The sequence below is a fragment of the Hypanus sabinus genome, chromosome 4, assembly GCF_030144855.1.
Source record: "Hypanus sabinus isolate sHypSab1 chromosome 4, sHypSab1.hap1, whole genome shotgun sequence".
Classification (NCBI taxonomy): domain Eukaryota; kingdom Metazoa; phylum Chordata; class Chondrichthyes; order Myliobatiformes; family Dasyatidae; genus Hypanus; species Hypanus sabinus.
This window is the reverse complement of record NC_082709.1, coordinates 49,185,368-49,202,628: the sequence shown is the minus strand read 5'-3', so window position 1 is coordinate 49,202,628 and position 17,261 is coordinate 49,185,368. Positions and strand designations below refer to the sequence as shown.

General features: G+C 37.8%; 1 protein-coding gene across 3 annotated transcripts in view; it reads right to left on the bottom strand.

The window, feature by feature from the left end:
* The window catches only part of pikfyve (phosphoinositide kinase, FYVE finger containing), a 105,654-nt gene that overhangs the window by 7,243 nt on the left and 81,150 nt on the right, over positions 1-17,261 (bottom strand). For 2 of the 3 annotated variants that reach the window (XM_059967046.1, XM_059967048.1), the window contains 11 exons: positions 17,031-17,185; positions 16,245-16,335; positions 13,823-13,883; positions 12,618-12,779; positions 9,635-9,755; positions 8,928-9,023; positions 8,764-8,847; positions 8,125-8,216; positions 7,761-7,925; positions 5,361-5,417; positions 1,786-1,962 (listed from right to left, as the gene is read on the bottom strand). In XM_059967046.1, the coding sequence (XP_059823029.1) occupies positions 1,786-1,962; positions 5,361-5,417; positions 7,761-7,925; positions 8,125-8,216; positions 8,764-8,847; positions 8,928-9,023; positions 9,635-9,755; positions 12,618-12,779; positions 13,823-13,883; positions 16,245-16,335; positions 17,031-17,185 (1,261 nt within the window). The remainder of the gene's footprint in view (positions 1-1,785; positions 1,963-5,360; positions 5,418-7,760; positions 7,926-8,124; positions 8,217-8,763; positions 8,848-8,927; positions 9,024-9,634; positions 9,756-12,617; positions 12,780-13,822; positions 13,884-16,244; positions 16,336-17,030; positions 17,186-17,261) is intronic. The other variant, XM_059967047.1, reaches the window with a different exon arrangement.

The window sequence follows — 17,261 nt, the reverse complement described above, 5'->3', positions numbered from 1 at the left end:
CATTAAAAAAAGTGTAAATTTTGAGGAAGCATCAGCAAGGAAATCTCTCAAATCAGCAAACCTTGGCTTCTTTTCATAATCCTCTAACATTACAGTTAACCTAATTCGAAATGTGTAATAATCACTTTGAATTCTTATTCTTCCAGCCAAAATAACTCACTTACTTGACTGTATGGTACATGACTATTCTTCACTCTCATCTTTATACGTACATACATGCAATCATTTTGCTCTTTCAATTAAATATTGCAACAAGATATTTTCTCATCTATTAAAAATATCAAAAGCAAATAGCTTAGGTTTCGGGAGATAATGTTATTGAAACTATCAACATTTTACAAAATTATCACAGAAAACTAGCTGCAGTTTCTGTTTCTGGTCATGGAAAGAAATAAATCCTGATGTTGTTTATGATTCATCCTCTGCTCATTTAAAGGAGTCAGTGAGGAATCTTTGTGGGAGCTGGGATTTGAGGAAAGGGCCCTACATTTATGATGACATTGAACAAATAATCCTAAACCATATAATTAAGAGGCACAATATGTCTGTTGTACAAAATATTCTAAACTTCAATTATAATTGGCAGGAAGGAAATGACTACAAGCACATTAGGTACATATCAGAGTAAAAATACTTTTATGTAGAACATGGAACAGAAGAGAACTTTTGGCCCTTTGGCCCACAATATTGTTGACATTTTAAAATATCCATAATCAATGTAACCCTTCTCTCTTACACAGCCCATAGTGATCCATTTCCTTTTATCCACATGCCTATCCAAGAACCTCCTAAATGTATCAGTTTCTAGCTCCACCACTGGCATTGCATTCCATGCCTTTACCACTCTGTAAAAAAATTATATATAGGAAGATGCAAGAATATTTTAAAATCTAAGCTTAAAAGGAATTCAAGCCATATTTTAAATATTAACTATTTTGAAATTCAGATTTTAAAATTTTTGAGAAGTTTAACATGCTTTAGCTTTCTTCTTTACAAAGGTCTATATGATTATTTTGTATTCTTTTTGCATTATGGTTATTTTGCTTTTAGTGATTATCTTGTAATCCTCAGACATATTTAGAACATTTAGATGATTGACAAAATTAGGTGCCTGACTCAGTTGACCACTGAAGGTTCTATCTATTTAGGATGTTCTATGTGACACTCTTATATCATGGAAAGTCCTTAAGTAATAATCCAAGTTTTTACTATAAAAATTGTCCAAACTGAATAAGGATTTATTTTCATTTAAACTGAAGTCAGTATCCAATCCACAGTACTTACTACTGATCAGAAATCTATCTCATTTGTTATTTGTATGGATAACTATGCAGAAATTCAAGTTCTATATTACCTCTAATAAGATGCAGGATAAATGCAAGTTCATTTTTCACTTGGATCTGGAATCATTGGCAAAGAAACCTTTTCCAAACAAAAATTCTAACAATAATTTCTAACAAAATGGAAATAATTCATATATAAAGAAGATGATTTTCTGATTTTTTTAAACAGAGTGACAGTTTGTAGATTTTCATTGTAAAATACCAAGGATCCCTCAAATTTAAAATGTTTTATCCCATATGAGCTTCTAGTTCTATAACCTTATGGTTTAACTTATGGGATTAAATGTTAACTTGCATTCTGTTAATATACCTTATTTATATTGTCTGATTTGAAAAAAAACTTCTCAGATACAAAGTTCAACAATTCCTCTTTACAATTTGTCCATAAGGTAGCCATATCAAAACTTTGTTGCATGGTACTAAATCAGAAAATTCTTCTAACCTTCGGTCGCATAAAAGGCTGCTCCCGATTTGCCTCCTCGGGCTTGCCATGGCATACAGTGAGATAAAGATCTAATGAAGTCATCTTCACTGCTTGCCAAAATCACATCTCGCATTTTGTGGAATTCTTCGGCATAATAAATTCGACAGTAGAACTTGGCATTGGCATCTGAAAATTCTACGCAAAGTAGTTTGTAAAAGTTAACGAACGTACTCTGGAAATGTGCAGTTACATTGGCGACCTTCAAATGTTGTCATCAGACTTTGAAAAACTTGTTTTGGTTTTCAGCATGGTCAAAGACCACTATACTCCATTTGCTTCCAATGTACTCTAGCTGCAGCAATACCACATTAGTTTCCCAACATCACTGGTTGAGGATTAAGGTAAGCAGGCCCAGGGAACATCACCACACACAAGTAACCCTCCACTTCACACAGCACTCTGACTTGTGCACTTCCAGTCTCTCATGACCAACTCAAAACTCAACTCCTGACAACAAAGCAATGGAAAAAGTTCCTCCATGAAATGGACTACAGTGACATAAATAGCAAAGGAAAGGTTCCTCCAAGAAGTGGGCTACAGTGACACAATTAACATGTTCAGATTTTCAAGAAAAAATAGGGATGGGTAATAAATGCCAATCTTCTGTGTGATGCAAACATTCCACAGGTAAACAGTATATAAAAAATCATCTATAAATAGTGGAATTAAAGATTGTTTTTTCAGAGGACAGCTCATAATCATGAGTTACTGAAGCTGTTGATTTTAAATTAAATGTTATGAGATCAGTGCTTTAGAATTGACTATTTAGCCATACAATGTGGAGTAGGCCCTTCTGGCGCTTGGAATCACACAATGCCCGACAAACACAATTACCCCTAAACTAATCAAGGGACAATTTACAATGACCAATTAACCTACCTGTGTGTCTTTGGACTGTGGGAGGAAACCTACACATTCCACGGGGAGTAGGTACAGAGACCGTAAAAGCGTTGCACTACCATGCTGGCCTGTGGTATATAGTTTCCTATGTCTTCATGAAATAGATGATTGTGAACTAAGTTACAAAGTAGCAGCTGGATTGAGACTAATTGAAGTTTATAATTCCTTCAAGGTTTCTGAGGGAGCTGCTTTAGAACATAAAATAGCACAGCACAGGAATAGGCTCTTCAGCCCTCAATGTTGTGCAGAACTAATTAAGCGAGTTCCTTCTCCTTACACATGTCAATATCCCTCCATTCTCTGCACATTCATACGACTACCAAAGAGTCTCATAAACACTTCTATCATATCTGCCTCCACCACATTCCAGCTGCATATTCCAGGCATCAATTACTCTGAAAGAAAAAGTTACCTCACTCATCACCTTTGAACTTTTCCCCCATCACCTTCAATGCATGCCCACTACTATTATACACTTCAACCCATGGAAAAGATACCGGCTGCCTATTTATGCACTGACATCCATTCCCTACTGAAGTTTCGGTCTGTGGTGTTCAAATCAGGTAACCCTGAGCTTTACGAGAAATAGAGATAAGGTCTCCATAAAGCTGTGGGAGATGCCAAGAGACAGTAACAGCCCAAAACCAAGTCCAAGACCAGCTAATAGCTATGCCAGACTTACATGATATAATGGACTACAAAATGGAGGGCAGCACCAATAACAATAGCACATCTCTTCCCAATAAGTTTAACTGATTCTATGCACGTCTTAAACAAAAGGGGACTGGTTCATCACCTGCAAACAATTAGTGTAAAAATTAAGTGTCAACCTGCACTCATGTGAGATTTGATCTCCAATCTTCCAATTTGGGGCTACAACCTTAGCAGTGATCTAAAATGACACAAAGCATGAAAGTCAGAGATATTGGAAAGGAAGATTTGTGTGTACGTTAACTAACACCAAGGGTGTACTTGCAGTACTACTAGCTTCACAAAGAACACTATGCTTGGGTCAGATATTAGAAACAAAAATGGCACATTAAGGTTTCCCTTCAGAATCTGTTGAAATTAGCAGATAAAACTTAAAGGCAGTTTTAAACATAGTTACTTTTCTAACAAATGTATACATGGCCTTTATCTTCCACATCAATTACTTAGAAGAGAAAGGTCTAGTCCCTGTACACCTCCATCCCCACCAGGAAGGCCTCTAAGATCTCTGTTTTTTTCTGGACACAAGACCTAACCAGTTCCCCTCCACTATTACTCTCCTCCGCCCAGTGGAACTTATCCTCACTCTAAATAATTTCTCCTTTGGCTCCTCCCACTTCCTTCAAACAAAAGGGTTAGCATAGGCACTCGCATGGGTCCCAGCTATGCAAGCCTGCTTGTCAGCTACATGAACAGTCTATATTCCAAGCCTACACTGGTGACTGTCCTGCACTACGTCGACAACTGCATTGGTGTTGCTTCCTGCACACATGCAGCACTCGTTAACTTCATCCACTTTGCCCCCAACTTCCACCATGCCCTCAAATTTACCTGGTCCATTTCCGACACCTCCTTTCCCATTCGCGATCTCACTGATCTCCAGTGACAGCTTATCCACTGATGTCTATTATTAACCCACGAACTCCCATAGCTACCTGGACTATACCTCTTCTCACCCTGTCACTTGTAAAAATGCCATCTCCTTCTCTCAATTCCTCTGTCTCTTTTGCATCTGCTCTCAGGTTGAGGCTTTTCATTTCAGAACAAAGGAGATGTCCTTCCTTTTGAAAGAAAGGGGCTTTCCTTCCTCCACCATTAATGCTGCCCTCAACTGCATCTCCTCTATTTCACGCACGTCTATTCTTACCCCACTTTCCCGCCACCCTACCAGGGATAGGGTTCCTCTTGGACTTATCACCCCACCAGCCTCCGCATCCAGTACATAGTTCTCCGTAGGTTCTGCCACCTCCAATGAGATCCCACCACCAAGCACTTCTTTCCTCCTCCCCCTCCCCACTTTCTGCTTTCCGCCAGGATCACTCCCTACATGACTCCCTTGTCCATTTGTCCCTCCCCACCTGCCCCTACACTTCCTCCCTCATCATCATTCAAGCCCCTGAACAGTCCTTCCAGGTGAGCTGACACTTCACCTGGGAGTCTGTTGGGGTTATTTTCTGTGCTCGGTGCTCCCAGTGTGCTCTCCTGTACTTTGCTAAGCATCTATTCTCCACCCACCAGAGCAAGCGGGACCTTGCAGGGCTGCTGAAGGGTTTTGGTCTGAAACGTCAACTGTACTTTTTTCTATAGATGCTACCCAGCCTACTGAGTATCTCTACATCTAGCATTTTGCGTGTATTGCTAGGATATTTATTTTTCCCCAGAATACAGCTCAGGAAATAACCATGGAAGAACAGGAACCCTAAATTTCAGTTTCATATAAACATAATAATACAATAAACTGCATATTTAGAAACCGGAGTAAGCAATGCCTTCTTTATTGAAGCAAGCTATTCAGCCTTGAACTTAATTTACATTGTTCAGTGTTAAAATAATGCATATAATCAGCCATTAGATCTAAGACATTTAGTGTTGAGTGAAATGAAGAGAAGAGCTCTAGCAAAGCACAGTAAATAATTAATACTTACGCAGTTCCACATGACTGTTTCCAAGCTGCTTCTTTTGTTTGTCTCCATCACCATCATCTAAAATAAAGCAAAGTACTTAATGAAGGAACAAACAAGTTCTTTTTGGTGTGCAGCTGGTGTACAACTCTACATGACTAATGCCAGAAATTGGACATGACTAAAAGTACTAAACTCCAGACAGCATCACAATTCAGTTTAAATACAACTGCAAACCGTGCTTCTACATAGTTCTCTTTCAGTGTTACATAGAGGAGAAAAAAAAGCAAGTTTAAAATAAATTCATCACTTGTGTTCAAATAGACTGACAAATGTATTCACTTAAACATTTCCAAGTTTATGGTTAAACATTGTCATTAACATGTCAAATGTTGTAGATAATTTATAATTTGATATTTTGATATACAAGATCATAGGTTTTATTTAGAACAACTTTTAACTTCCTCATTCTATTCAACTGTGGTCAGTTCCAGTATATGCTATAAGCCACTAAGAGCCTGCCTTATTAATACACCTAATCTGATTTAGAATACAACTTTGGTAAATAGATTATTACAATAAACATGTCATTAATTAGCTACAATGATTACTACTTTAACATAGACAATACTTTGCAACAAATCTAAACTCACAGATCAATTCATTAGCAAGCAGTCATCAAGCCAATGTTCTTATGCAAACCATATTTAATACAGTAAGGAAGGAAGTCCCAAGCACTACAACAGCCACAAGGAGACCAAGCATTAAACAAAACCCAGAAATGTGATGAACTGAAAATGAGATCAGGTTAATCTGATTAGATTTTCAGACCTTGTACAGTGAGCAACTTTTAACTTTTTATTGCAAAAAAAGAAAATAAAAAAACTTTATGAAATCCTCAGTCTTCTTAGGAGTAGACAGACTGCTGTTTTACTTGTGTGTGTTTGATCACATATAGTTGATATAGCTATGCTATGCTACATACTTTGTTCACAGAACAAACAAGTACTTTTCAGCTTAGAGCATTATGAAAGGCTTCCTGTTTTGAACGCTGTAAGTATTCAATTATATTTTTAAAAAGTATTTTTCAAGTAAGCATCAATGCATCAATTTGGTGACAATGAAGTTCAATCAGTTATCATGCAACTGGAAAATAATTTATAGAACCAGAAATATTTATTTTGTTTTAAACTGATGAAGTCAGAGTATTGTAAATTCACCTCTTTGAAAGTGAAATTCTTGGTTTAAGTGATAAATAGGAAATTGAGCTTTCTTATATCCTAGTTTGGTGTCTATCAGAATTCTTCAATGTGATTAGTTGTTCAGTTGGCTGGTTGATAACATAGTTACTGGATACCAGGGAACCCCTTGGTGCTGCTTGAAAACAATTGACAATCGATGAGAGGAACTCCATGTCACTGATCACTAGGTTTATATAAGCACATTTCTTCAAGGTCAGCCATCAGTTTATAGTCAGCTACAAAATCTTGGATGTTATGTACACATTCTTAGAGGAATTGTTAGATTCCAATGGTTTAATGACATTATTCATATAACCATCTATTTTTGGTTGATATCTAAAGAATGACCAGGAAATTTTCTAGTGAAATTACTATAAGTGCATAAGAAATTTACTTCTATATTGCACATAAAATTAAACCAATGTCGTGATATGCACAGTTCTTTACAATCTTCAATTTTCAGAGAAGAGCTGAAACCAAGGGTTGGCAGAGCATGAGTCAAAAATGTTGGTGTGGAGAAATGCAAACATAGACCACCTACAGTTAAGAAACAACTTACTGACAATCTAAATTGAGTTAGTACCATCTTTAAAAAAAAATTGAAGTGGAGGCAAATTTGCATTCAGAGTCAAGGAAGCATACCCTCTATTAAAAAGAATTTTATGTTTTTGGCCAAAGGATAAGCATAGTTCAATCTTTTATTAGAGCATTTCAACACATATACAAAGTTGTAATGTGAAAATTAAAGACAGTTAGACTGTCAAAGGAAAGAGAGAAAATAACAGAGAGTGAGAATGCAAATTGGTTTTGAAAGTAATACATGTTATAAAGGGCACCAATATTTATGCATTTATATTACAGATGGCCCACGGGAATATTTGTCAACTTTCAGGGAACTTAATAACATGACTAATGATTATTGGAAGCAATAAGGGAAACTCCCGTTTCACATGATCATTAATTCACAGCATTCCACACTTATATCTTGGTTGTCACCCCCCCACCCCCCACTCCATGGTACCAGTGGGGAATATAGGTTGTTTCCAGATATCGTATTAGTACAGTCACTTTGCAAGAATATTAAGAGAAACATACATATTGTTAGCAATACAGCAGTTAAAAGGGCATACGAACTGTCATTGTATAAAGGTTTAGTGTGTCAGTGACCAGGACTTCACTGTACCTTGTGACTCTGCAGCATGATTCTCTGCCCCTTCTCTCCCTGATTGTGTGACCTGGAAATAAGCACTATCTGCACCTTGTAAAGTCTCTTTTCTCTGAATGGACAGATCAGGGCTTCTACCCCCTGAACCTCGGAAAAATGATAAAACTCCAGAAGTCTTTTTTGCTAGAAAAGAGCAATAACATTTTTTATACTTGTATGAAATTTCTACTTCAGTTTTGTTCAACTTTTGCCAAGAACTAAAAGCAAGCCAGGCAGCTACTGGTAGCAAAGAAAATAAAACTATGGTGCTGCTCAATATTTAATGCTACAAAGCTCTCAAAAATAGGAAATGCATCTAAGGAAGCTTTCAAAGTAAACTTACTCGTCTGTTCAGAATCAGAACTGCGATTCCCTTGATTGCTGCTACTTTCCAAATGTCTTGCAGGACTATTGGCCTTTGGTCTGTCTGCATTACTGAAATAAGGAAGAGATGAAGGATGAAAGCGGACCATTTGATGTTTATCTTCGAAATATATAAAATGTGATAATTTCACAAGATATCCATAGCTGGATCTCTTTTTATGGAACAAAATTAATTCAGATTCAGCACTCATTGCACTAAAGCTATCGATATTTATTTTAAGACATTTCAGCAATATTGGTCCTGAATTGTGTTGAAAACTGCAGCTTTCCATCAGAGTAAAGAGTTTGCTGCCCTGCTGTACCAGGTTATACAGAAATTATATTCTATATCACAAGACATTATTTAAACTTTTAAAAATTGAAGATAAATACAAATCAAAATAATTTGAAAATACAGAAAAAAGATCAAAACCCAAGTGCCCAAGAGATTGAAACTGATGGGTCACATTAAAGATCCATTTAAAACATTAAATGTGAATGTAACTGAAAAAGCCTGAACACCATTGTGTCACATCTACAAAAAAACAGTAATGTTGATAAACAGAAATAGTAAAAAACGCATCTCCACTTCCATTCCCTTGACCCCAAGCACAATTACTTTGTTTGCTGCATGGTGTCATCACTTCCACTCTTCACTGATTCTCGCCCAAGTTCTTCAACAGCATTCTTGTATTCCTTACAGCTGCAAGAGATATTCGGAAATTAAAAGCTAAAATTCACACAAATTACAGGGGGAGAATGATTTAACATTTAAAACTGTACCTGAGTGCAAATGCAATGATAGAACTTGGTTCCTTCTCACACACAGTAATCGGGACACGCTCATGTTCCCACATAAGGTAATGCTTATCCGGATCACTAATAAAGAGCATTGTAAACAAGCGGTTACACCATTTTGCTACAAGTAATTATTATGCTATTATCCACATGATCCTGACATTGCATTGAATATGTTCATTCTGAACACATAAAACAATACTTCAAATTGCTTTAAAATATTAGCAGGTTCTCTGGAGTATAGTGTACCACAGTACATCTGGTATACTTAGAGTTAATTGGGAAGTAGGCTATGTTTCATTTCCACATCTATGATTAATTACACTGCCTAATTATTTCTCACATTTGTTCATCAGCTGACTTATGAAGTAAAATATTTTAGGCCTGGTATTGGCATTCTTGTGATCAACTGTCATCAACTGATGAATAGTACTCCATAAACTTATACTAATGTGATCAATGGATACATTCTAATAAACAAACACTTTTATACTCTGTATTGAATAACATTTTTAACAGAAAAAAATACCCAAACCTCTAGAAATATTTTTCAATTTTCATCTCCTTAATTACAAATGATGATTACCAAAACAAGGGAATGAAATTCAGAAAGACATGATGCGAATTATCATCTGGTTGTTTTAAGTTCAAAATGAAACAGTTTAGTCTATTTTGAAAGGAACAAAACTTACAATGGAAAAGGAATGGGGTTATAGCTGTTTCCTGGAAGTAAATTTGCAAAAATGGCCTTCATTGTTGACTTTTCTTTCACTTGACTGTCAATGGAGCCCAGAAGATGTCCATCATATACGTCTGCAAACATTAATGTAACCTGTTTATGTTAATTATACTAAAAGCTCTAGCATGTGAATGGAAGACAATGGAATGATACCAAACTATAAAATATACCCATCCCCTCGTTATTTCTATTGATTTCTATTGAATGCAAATTAAATTTGCAGCAGTACATGTCGTTGTTACTATTCAAAATCCAGCAGAGTAAATCAACATTCCAAAACACATTCATATCTTTAGCTCTGATAAAATAAGCTCTCTGAGGGCTTCACTTTACCTCAAGGTGTATCAAAGAATTTACATTATTAACTGTAACAGCATTTTAACTGTAGATACCAATCAGTCTTCAACAGAGGATCAGAGGTGGAGAGGGTCAGCAACTTTAAATTCCTCGGTGTTAATATTTCGCTGGAATTGTCCTGGGCCGAGCATTTAAGTGTAATTATGACTGTCACAGGAAAGCAGCATCCATCATCAGGGACCCTCACCACATAGGACATGCTCCCTTCTCCCTGCTGCCATCAGAAAGGTATAGAAGCCTCATGACTCACACCACCAAGTTCAAGAACAGTTATTACCTGTCAACTATCAGAACTTTGAACTAAAGGGGATAACTTCACTTCCCCATCATCGAAATGATCTCACAACCTGTGGACTCACTTTCAAGGGATCAGAAGTGGAGAGAGTGAGCAGTTTCAAGTTCCTGGATGTCAAGATCTCTAAGGACCTAACCTGGTCCCAACATATCGATGCAGTTACAAAGAAGGCAAGATAGTGTCTATACTTCATTAGGAGTTTGAAGAAACTTGGTATGTCAATAAATACACTCAAAAATTTATGTAGATGTACCATGGAGAGCATTCTGACAGGCTGCATCACCATCTGGTATGTGGGGGCTACTACACAGGACTGAAAGAAGCTGCAGAAGGTTCTAAATTTAGTCTGCTCCATCTTGGGTACTAGCCTACAAAGTACCCAGGACATCTTCAAGGAGCAGTATCTCAGAAAGGCAGCATCCATTGTTAAGGACCTCCAGCACCCAGGGCATGCCCTCTGCCATCCAATTCCTAAATGGACGTTGAACCCGTGAACACTACCTCACTTTTTAAATGTATATATTATTTCTGTTTTTTTGCACAATTTTTAATCTATTCAATATCCATACACTGCAATTAATTAATTATCATTTTATTTCTTTTTCTCTTCTTCTATATTATGTATTGCATTGAACTGCTGCTGCTAGGTTAATAAATTTCAAGACACATGCCAGTGATAATAAACCTGATTCTGATTCGTTTCATGTTCTCGATATCTATTGGTTATTTAGTTATTATTATTTCTTTTCCTTGCAGAGTTGCATTTTGCACACTGGTTGAACATCCAAGTTGGTACAGTCTTTCATTGATTCTACTATGGTTATTATTTTATGGATTTAGTGAGTATCCCCACAAAGAAATGAATCTTAGGATTGTATATGGTGAAATATATGTACTTTGATAATAAATTTACTTTGAACTTTTAACTTTGAATCACACAGCATTTAAACATTACATTCATGATTATCCAAGGTTGTGAGCACCAGAAGTACAAAGATAACCAAAGTATATGCAACTATTTAGTTGAAAGGCCATTAATTGCTAATTAATTAACAGAATTCTGGACTTACAGCAAATTTTCAGCACCCAACCACTACTCTGTTCATTTACATCCAATATATGCACAGACAAACCAATTCCAAAAAATATGCATGTTGGCATTCCAAATTTGTTCTCTGTACGTTTGTGTGCACGTGAGAGAGTGTACCCATGCTTGGGAGTGTTTATGCAAGTTTGAGGGGTGACGTCAATGAAACCTATCAAATGGTGAAAGGCCTTGATAGAGCGGATGTGGAGAGGATGTTTCCTATGATGGGTGATTCTAAGATCTGTGAACACAGCCTCAGAATAGAGGGGCATCCTCTTAGTACAGAGATGAGGAGGAATTTTTTTAGTCAGAGAGTGGTGAATCTGTGAAATTCTTTATCACAGGCAGCTGTAGAGGCCAAGTCTTAACGTATATTTAAGGCAGAAGTTGATAAGATACTTGATTGGTCAGGGCATGAAGGGGTACAGAGAGAAGGCAGAAGATTGGGGCTGAGGGGAAAATTGGACCAACCACGATGAAATGGCAGAGCAGACCTGATGGGCCAAATGGTCTAATTCTGTTCCTACAACACACACAAAATGCTGGTGGAACGCAGCAGGTCAGGCAGCATCTATAGGAAGAAGCACTGTTGACGCTTCAGGCTGAGACCCTTCATCAGGACTTGACGAAGGGTCTCTGCCTGAAACGTCGACAGCGCTTCTCCCTATAGATGCTGCCTAACCTGCTGTGTTCCACCAGCACTTTGTGTGTGTTGCTTGAATTTCCAGCATCTGCAGATTTCCTTGTGTTTGCCTTTTTAATTCTGTTCTTATATGTTATGGTCTTATAACATGGGAGTGTGCACTTGCTATTGAGAATTTGAAAATAACATTTGCATTTAAGAGTGCATAAGTTGAGATTTGAGAGTGTGTGAAAGCATCTGTAAGGTGCCAACCTGTGCTTTTGGGCAGCTATCCACTAATGTTTTATTAACAAGTGGACTGAGAGGCATATTCCCCTTGTACACCGACCCCCCCCCCCCCCGAATTGTGACATTATGTTGGCTACAATGAGGTATATTGAATGTGGGTTAAGTAACATCCTAGAAAAGCAGGTTTGATTCAAATTCCATATCCATAAAGAATAGCTCAAAGTTACTAAAATAACCTGGTTCTCGAGAGCTGCTCTAAATGTATTCAAAATTTGACTAGCGAAAGTGCAACTATATCACTCAAGTTGAAAACGAAACGTCCTTACCATCAACATAATTGCTATCTTGGTCATTGGTAATAGACACAGTAGGAATGACAGGGCCAGCATTTAGTTGCTCTGTGTGGACATCTGGAGTGCAGAGTAAATGAGAGCTGCCATTGCTCATAGAGGATACAGCAGTTGGCATATTAGTCAGTAAGCGATCCTCTGAAAAATACATATTTACAAACCATGGCTTAAACATTTGGTGCAACTGAATCTGTTGCTACATTTCATAACCTAGTATATTGAATATGAATAAATTTGAAATAAAAATTTAGCAAAATATGGAGATTAAATTTACAGACCTGTTTAAAAAAATGAATATTTTATTCACGTAAAGGAGAGATGATTGATAATAAGAACTAAGTTGGGGAACAGATCACCATTTCAATTTTCACTATGTTGAAGATGTTTTGGAACGGGTGGCTAAAAAGCGCACTCAATTTTTTACGCAGTGTGCAATGTTGACAGTTGCATTCTCAATCCTCAATTGACAGTGCAGAGTTATTGAGAATGAATATCCTGGGCTCCACACAAGAAGGAATGCATTAAGGATCTGATCGTGGCTGTCTGTGCCACAAGAACTGAACGAGACCTCTCTCTCTCTCCCCCTCTCCCTCCCTCCTCTTCTACACCCCCCCCCCCGCCGCTGACTGCTCCTGTGGACCCCGGTATCAAGGCGATTGGAGACACAGCCCCGGCCTCAGTCTCCAGGATGTAGTATGGTGGTCAATTGCTGCTTGTTCTTTCTTCCAGACAATAAGAGCCTATATTTCGCCTCACGTCTTGGAGAGTTATTGATGGTGCATCAATTTTATTGGCTGGAAGTTTAAAACATGGATGGTGCATCACTGTCTTGATTTCAGGCATGATTAACAGACATCACAGTAGCACATTGTTGGCATAATGCTATTGCAGCATGTTCAATTCCACCACCGTTTGTAAGGAATTTAAATATTTTCTCCGTGACTCTGGGTGCTCCAGATTCCTCCACATTCTGAAGACAGACGATTTAGTAGGTTGATTTGTCACATGAGTGTAACTGGGCAGTGCAGACTCATTGGGCCTGAAGGGCCTGTTACGATGCTCTATCTCTAAATGAAAACAAATAAAGTTTATAGGTTTAATAATTGTAGCTTGTGATTTTAATTCAGTTACGATTATGGATCACTTACAGTTATCAGATTCAACAAAAAGGCAAATCAAACCTCTATCTCCATTCTGTAGTCCTGAAGAAGAATTTCGTGGTGAAGAATCTTGTGTACTGCTCTATGAAAAGGCAATAAATTACACCATTAAACAAAGGAGAAATTTACATTTTTCAGATCCAAAGTTAAATTATACTAATTAATTATTCTTAAACACATATAAAGCATTATTTAGAATGTGCGATGCACTTTAATGAACATTGAAACTGTGTATCTCAATGATGCAAATAGGAAGAATAATAACCCTAAAACCACACAAGGCAGCAAAGAAAGACCAAAATAACCAACAGTACAAGCAGCCCATCTCATGGGCCTGAAATATTGACTCAGTTTTTCTTTCCATAGATACTGCTCGACTTGCAGTGTTTCTGGTTGTAATCTAAAGTGACAAGCATTTTGCACAAAAGGTGCCTTGAGCAATCAATATTCACAAAATGCTGGAGGAACTCAACATGCCGGGCTACATCTATGGAAAAGAGTTAACAGTCGCCGTCTCGGGCCGACACCCTTCATCAAATGCTGAGTTGTTCCAACATTTTGTGTCTGTTACTTTGGACTTCCAGATTCTGCAAATCTTCTCATGTTTGAACAATCAACACATTTTGAGTTGAGTTTGCAATACCAAAATCAGACTGGACAGCTGTAAAGTCACTGCCTCACAGTGGCCAAGATCCAGGTTCAATCCTGGCCTCTGGTGCAATCCGTACAACATCACTATGACCATGTAGATTTCCTCCTGCGTCCTAAGGACGTGCAGGTTGGCTGCTGTATTTTATACATCCAACTGTATAAATGATAGTTTAGTTTCTGTGCTGTTTCACTCTATATGAAAGTTGATATTTTCCCAAACAAGCAAGTTGTGACTGCAGAAATAAGGTTATAGATTTTTGTTTTATAACCCACTGCTACCATGCTTAGTAAAGATGGTGTGAACGGAAATACAGCCTGAACAGATCAATATGGTATTGTAGCGGTGTGCTACACGCAGCGCTAAAATTACGACACGGAGTCGGTAACTGCAGTCGAAGGAAAAAACTTTATTCGAAATCTTCAGCCTCACTTTTAAGCCTCACTCAACCTGCCCCCCATGGCGCAGAGGCTCCAAAGCTCTGTGCTCGCAAACCCCCGTAGGCTATCTAATTGTGAGTCAGTTCGGATGTGCCAGGAAATGGGTCGCCACAGTATCATAAATACACTCAATGGCTACATTATTGGATAAATGTGTACATCTGCTTGTTAATACAAATACCTAATCAACCCATCATATGGCAGCAACTCAAAGCATAAAAGACTACAGACATAATCAAGAAATGTAGTCATTCAGACCCAACGTCAGAAGGAGGAAGAAATGGGATCTGAGTGACTGACTGTGGATTGATTGCTGGTTTGAGTTCCATATCAGGAAGCTGGTAGAAAACAATGCTAGAAGTCTGGTTAAGTGCTCTGGTGAGGGCTGGTGCTCCCACAACAATAGTTCATAGCTAATTGTGGAGTTAACCATGAGACAATAAGCAACGGATGTCTTAAGGAGCAGTGTTGATCAGCTGTGGTCAGGGGTGCATCCTGGCAGAGGAGTGCGAATCACTGATTGGGACAAAGTACTGTTCATTTTGTGTTGCTATACTTTTCATAACTATACTTTGCGTTAGTTTGCAACTTTGACCTCCCTCTCATATACTTGCCTGCTTAGCTCCCTGCAGTCCAAAGATTTCTCTAAGGCAACAACATCAGCTGCGAAGAACCATATTGAGCTGATCAGAGAGGAATCTCTGGAACTACACTGAGCTATATAGCTAATTGAAGTATGGGAGAGACAACAACTTCTGTCACATCTAATAGTTGGTGACAAGGAGGACTGTGGGATCAAGGCAAGCCTATCATCACACTGAGCAGCCTCTGCCAGTCCTCAGCAAATGCTCACTGTCATCCCTGAACTGTGCACTGCTCACCACTTACAGGCAGCGTCTACATGCTGCCTCTATGGTTTACTCCGCCCTGAGTTATGTGCTCAGGGTCTCATTGCTGCACCACAGAATGCAGACCAAATCTTTCCAATGTACAGAAAGAGCACCTGTGGATGCCCAGACTTCAGGACCAAGAGCACTCTAACAAAGCAGTGTCGGGCAGGCAAATATTACACGCAGCACCGATGCTAAAGAATGTTCTCTTCACCATTGCAATCACTGAAATTACTAAAAAGTAGCTGAGAAATGTATCCTTCAGATGTTATTCAGCTTTTCCTTGAGCTTTTACGGGTAGAGGGAAGGAGAAATTACCACAGTGGAACTGGGCACTGTATAGACAGAATCTAAACCCTGTGCAAATTGAGAGAAATATATGTTATGATAGTGATTATTAAAAATAATTACTCTGAAAGATGCTCAGGCTTATTCATATTGTTTCAATTGATCAAATTGAATACCTTTGTTTCTTCTGATGATCTTAATCTACCAGGACTTGGCGGTACTGCTGGCTTCTTACGTCCTTTCTCTTGCTGAAATAAATCCTGTAGTCTAAAATAAAATAATTTTTAAAGAATCATGGTATTGTGTTAGAAAGCTGAATAGCCAAAATAGTTAAGCTATGAAAAATGTGACAAAATACCAACTCTTTGGGAATAATGTGAACAAAAGCACATGCATAACAGTTACTTATTAATTAAAAACTAATACTTATTGATTGTAGCACAGAATGATACAGGTGGTAGAGTGTTTGCCTCATAGTGCCAGAGGCTCAGATATAATCCAGACCTCAGGTGCTGTCTGTGCTTTGTCTGCAAAGTCTCCCTATGACTGCTTGGGTTTCCTATGGGTACTCTGTAAGAAACATGTTGGCTGGCAGGGTAACTGGCCTCAGTGATATCACCCCTAGTATATAGGCAAGTAGTAGATTTTGGGAGCAGTTGTTAAGAATGCAGGAAGAATTTAAAAAGTAAGATTAATAAAGGATTAGTGTAAATTGGTAGTTGATAGTTGATGCAGACTCAGAGGGCTGAACAATCTGTTCTAAACTGTACCTCTGTATGACTCTACCAGGTTGTATTACAGTAAAATAACATCTCTTTATATCATGCTTCTTCCCGGTTCATAAAGTTGCAGAGTAACATGGACATAATACAAACATTTTCTTTAGCCTAAGTATAATACAACTGCTTATTGAAGAATCTCTATCAGAAACATTCAAATATGTCATTCATGATTAATCTCACCTATTATTCCAAGCCTGTAAAAGTTCACAAAAATTCTGCTTCTTGGTAATTAAGCAATCATTCACAAATAGCAACTGTTGACAGCTGTCAATTGGAGAGGATAGCAATCTTGCCTGCGTTTTTTCAAACCAGTTTCGAAACTCTGCCTCTTCCATCTACATCAACAAATGCAATTTAGTCTCCAGAAGAAAAGGAAGAATTATTTTAAATGAAATTTTATATGTAAAATTA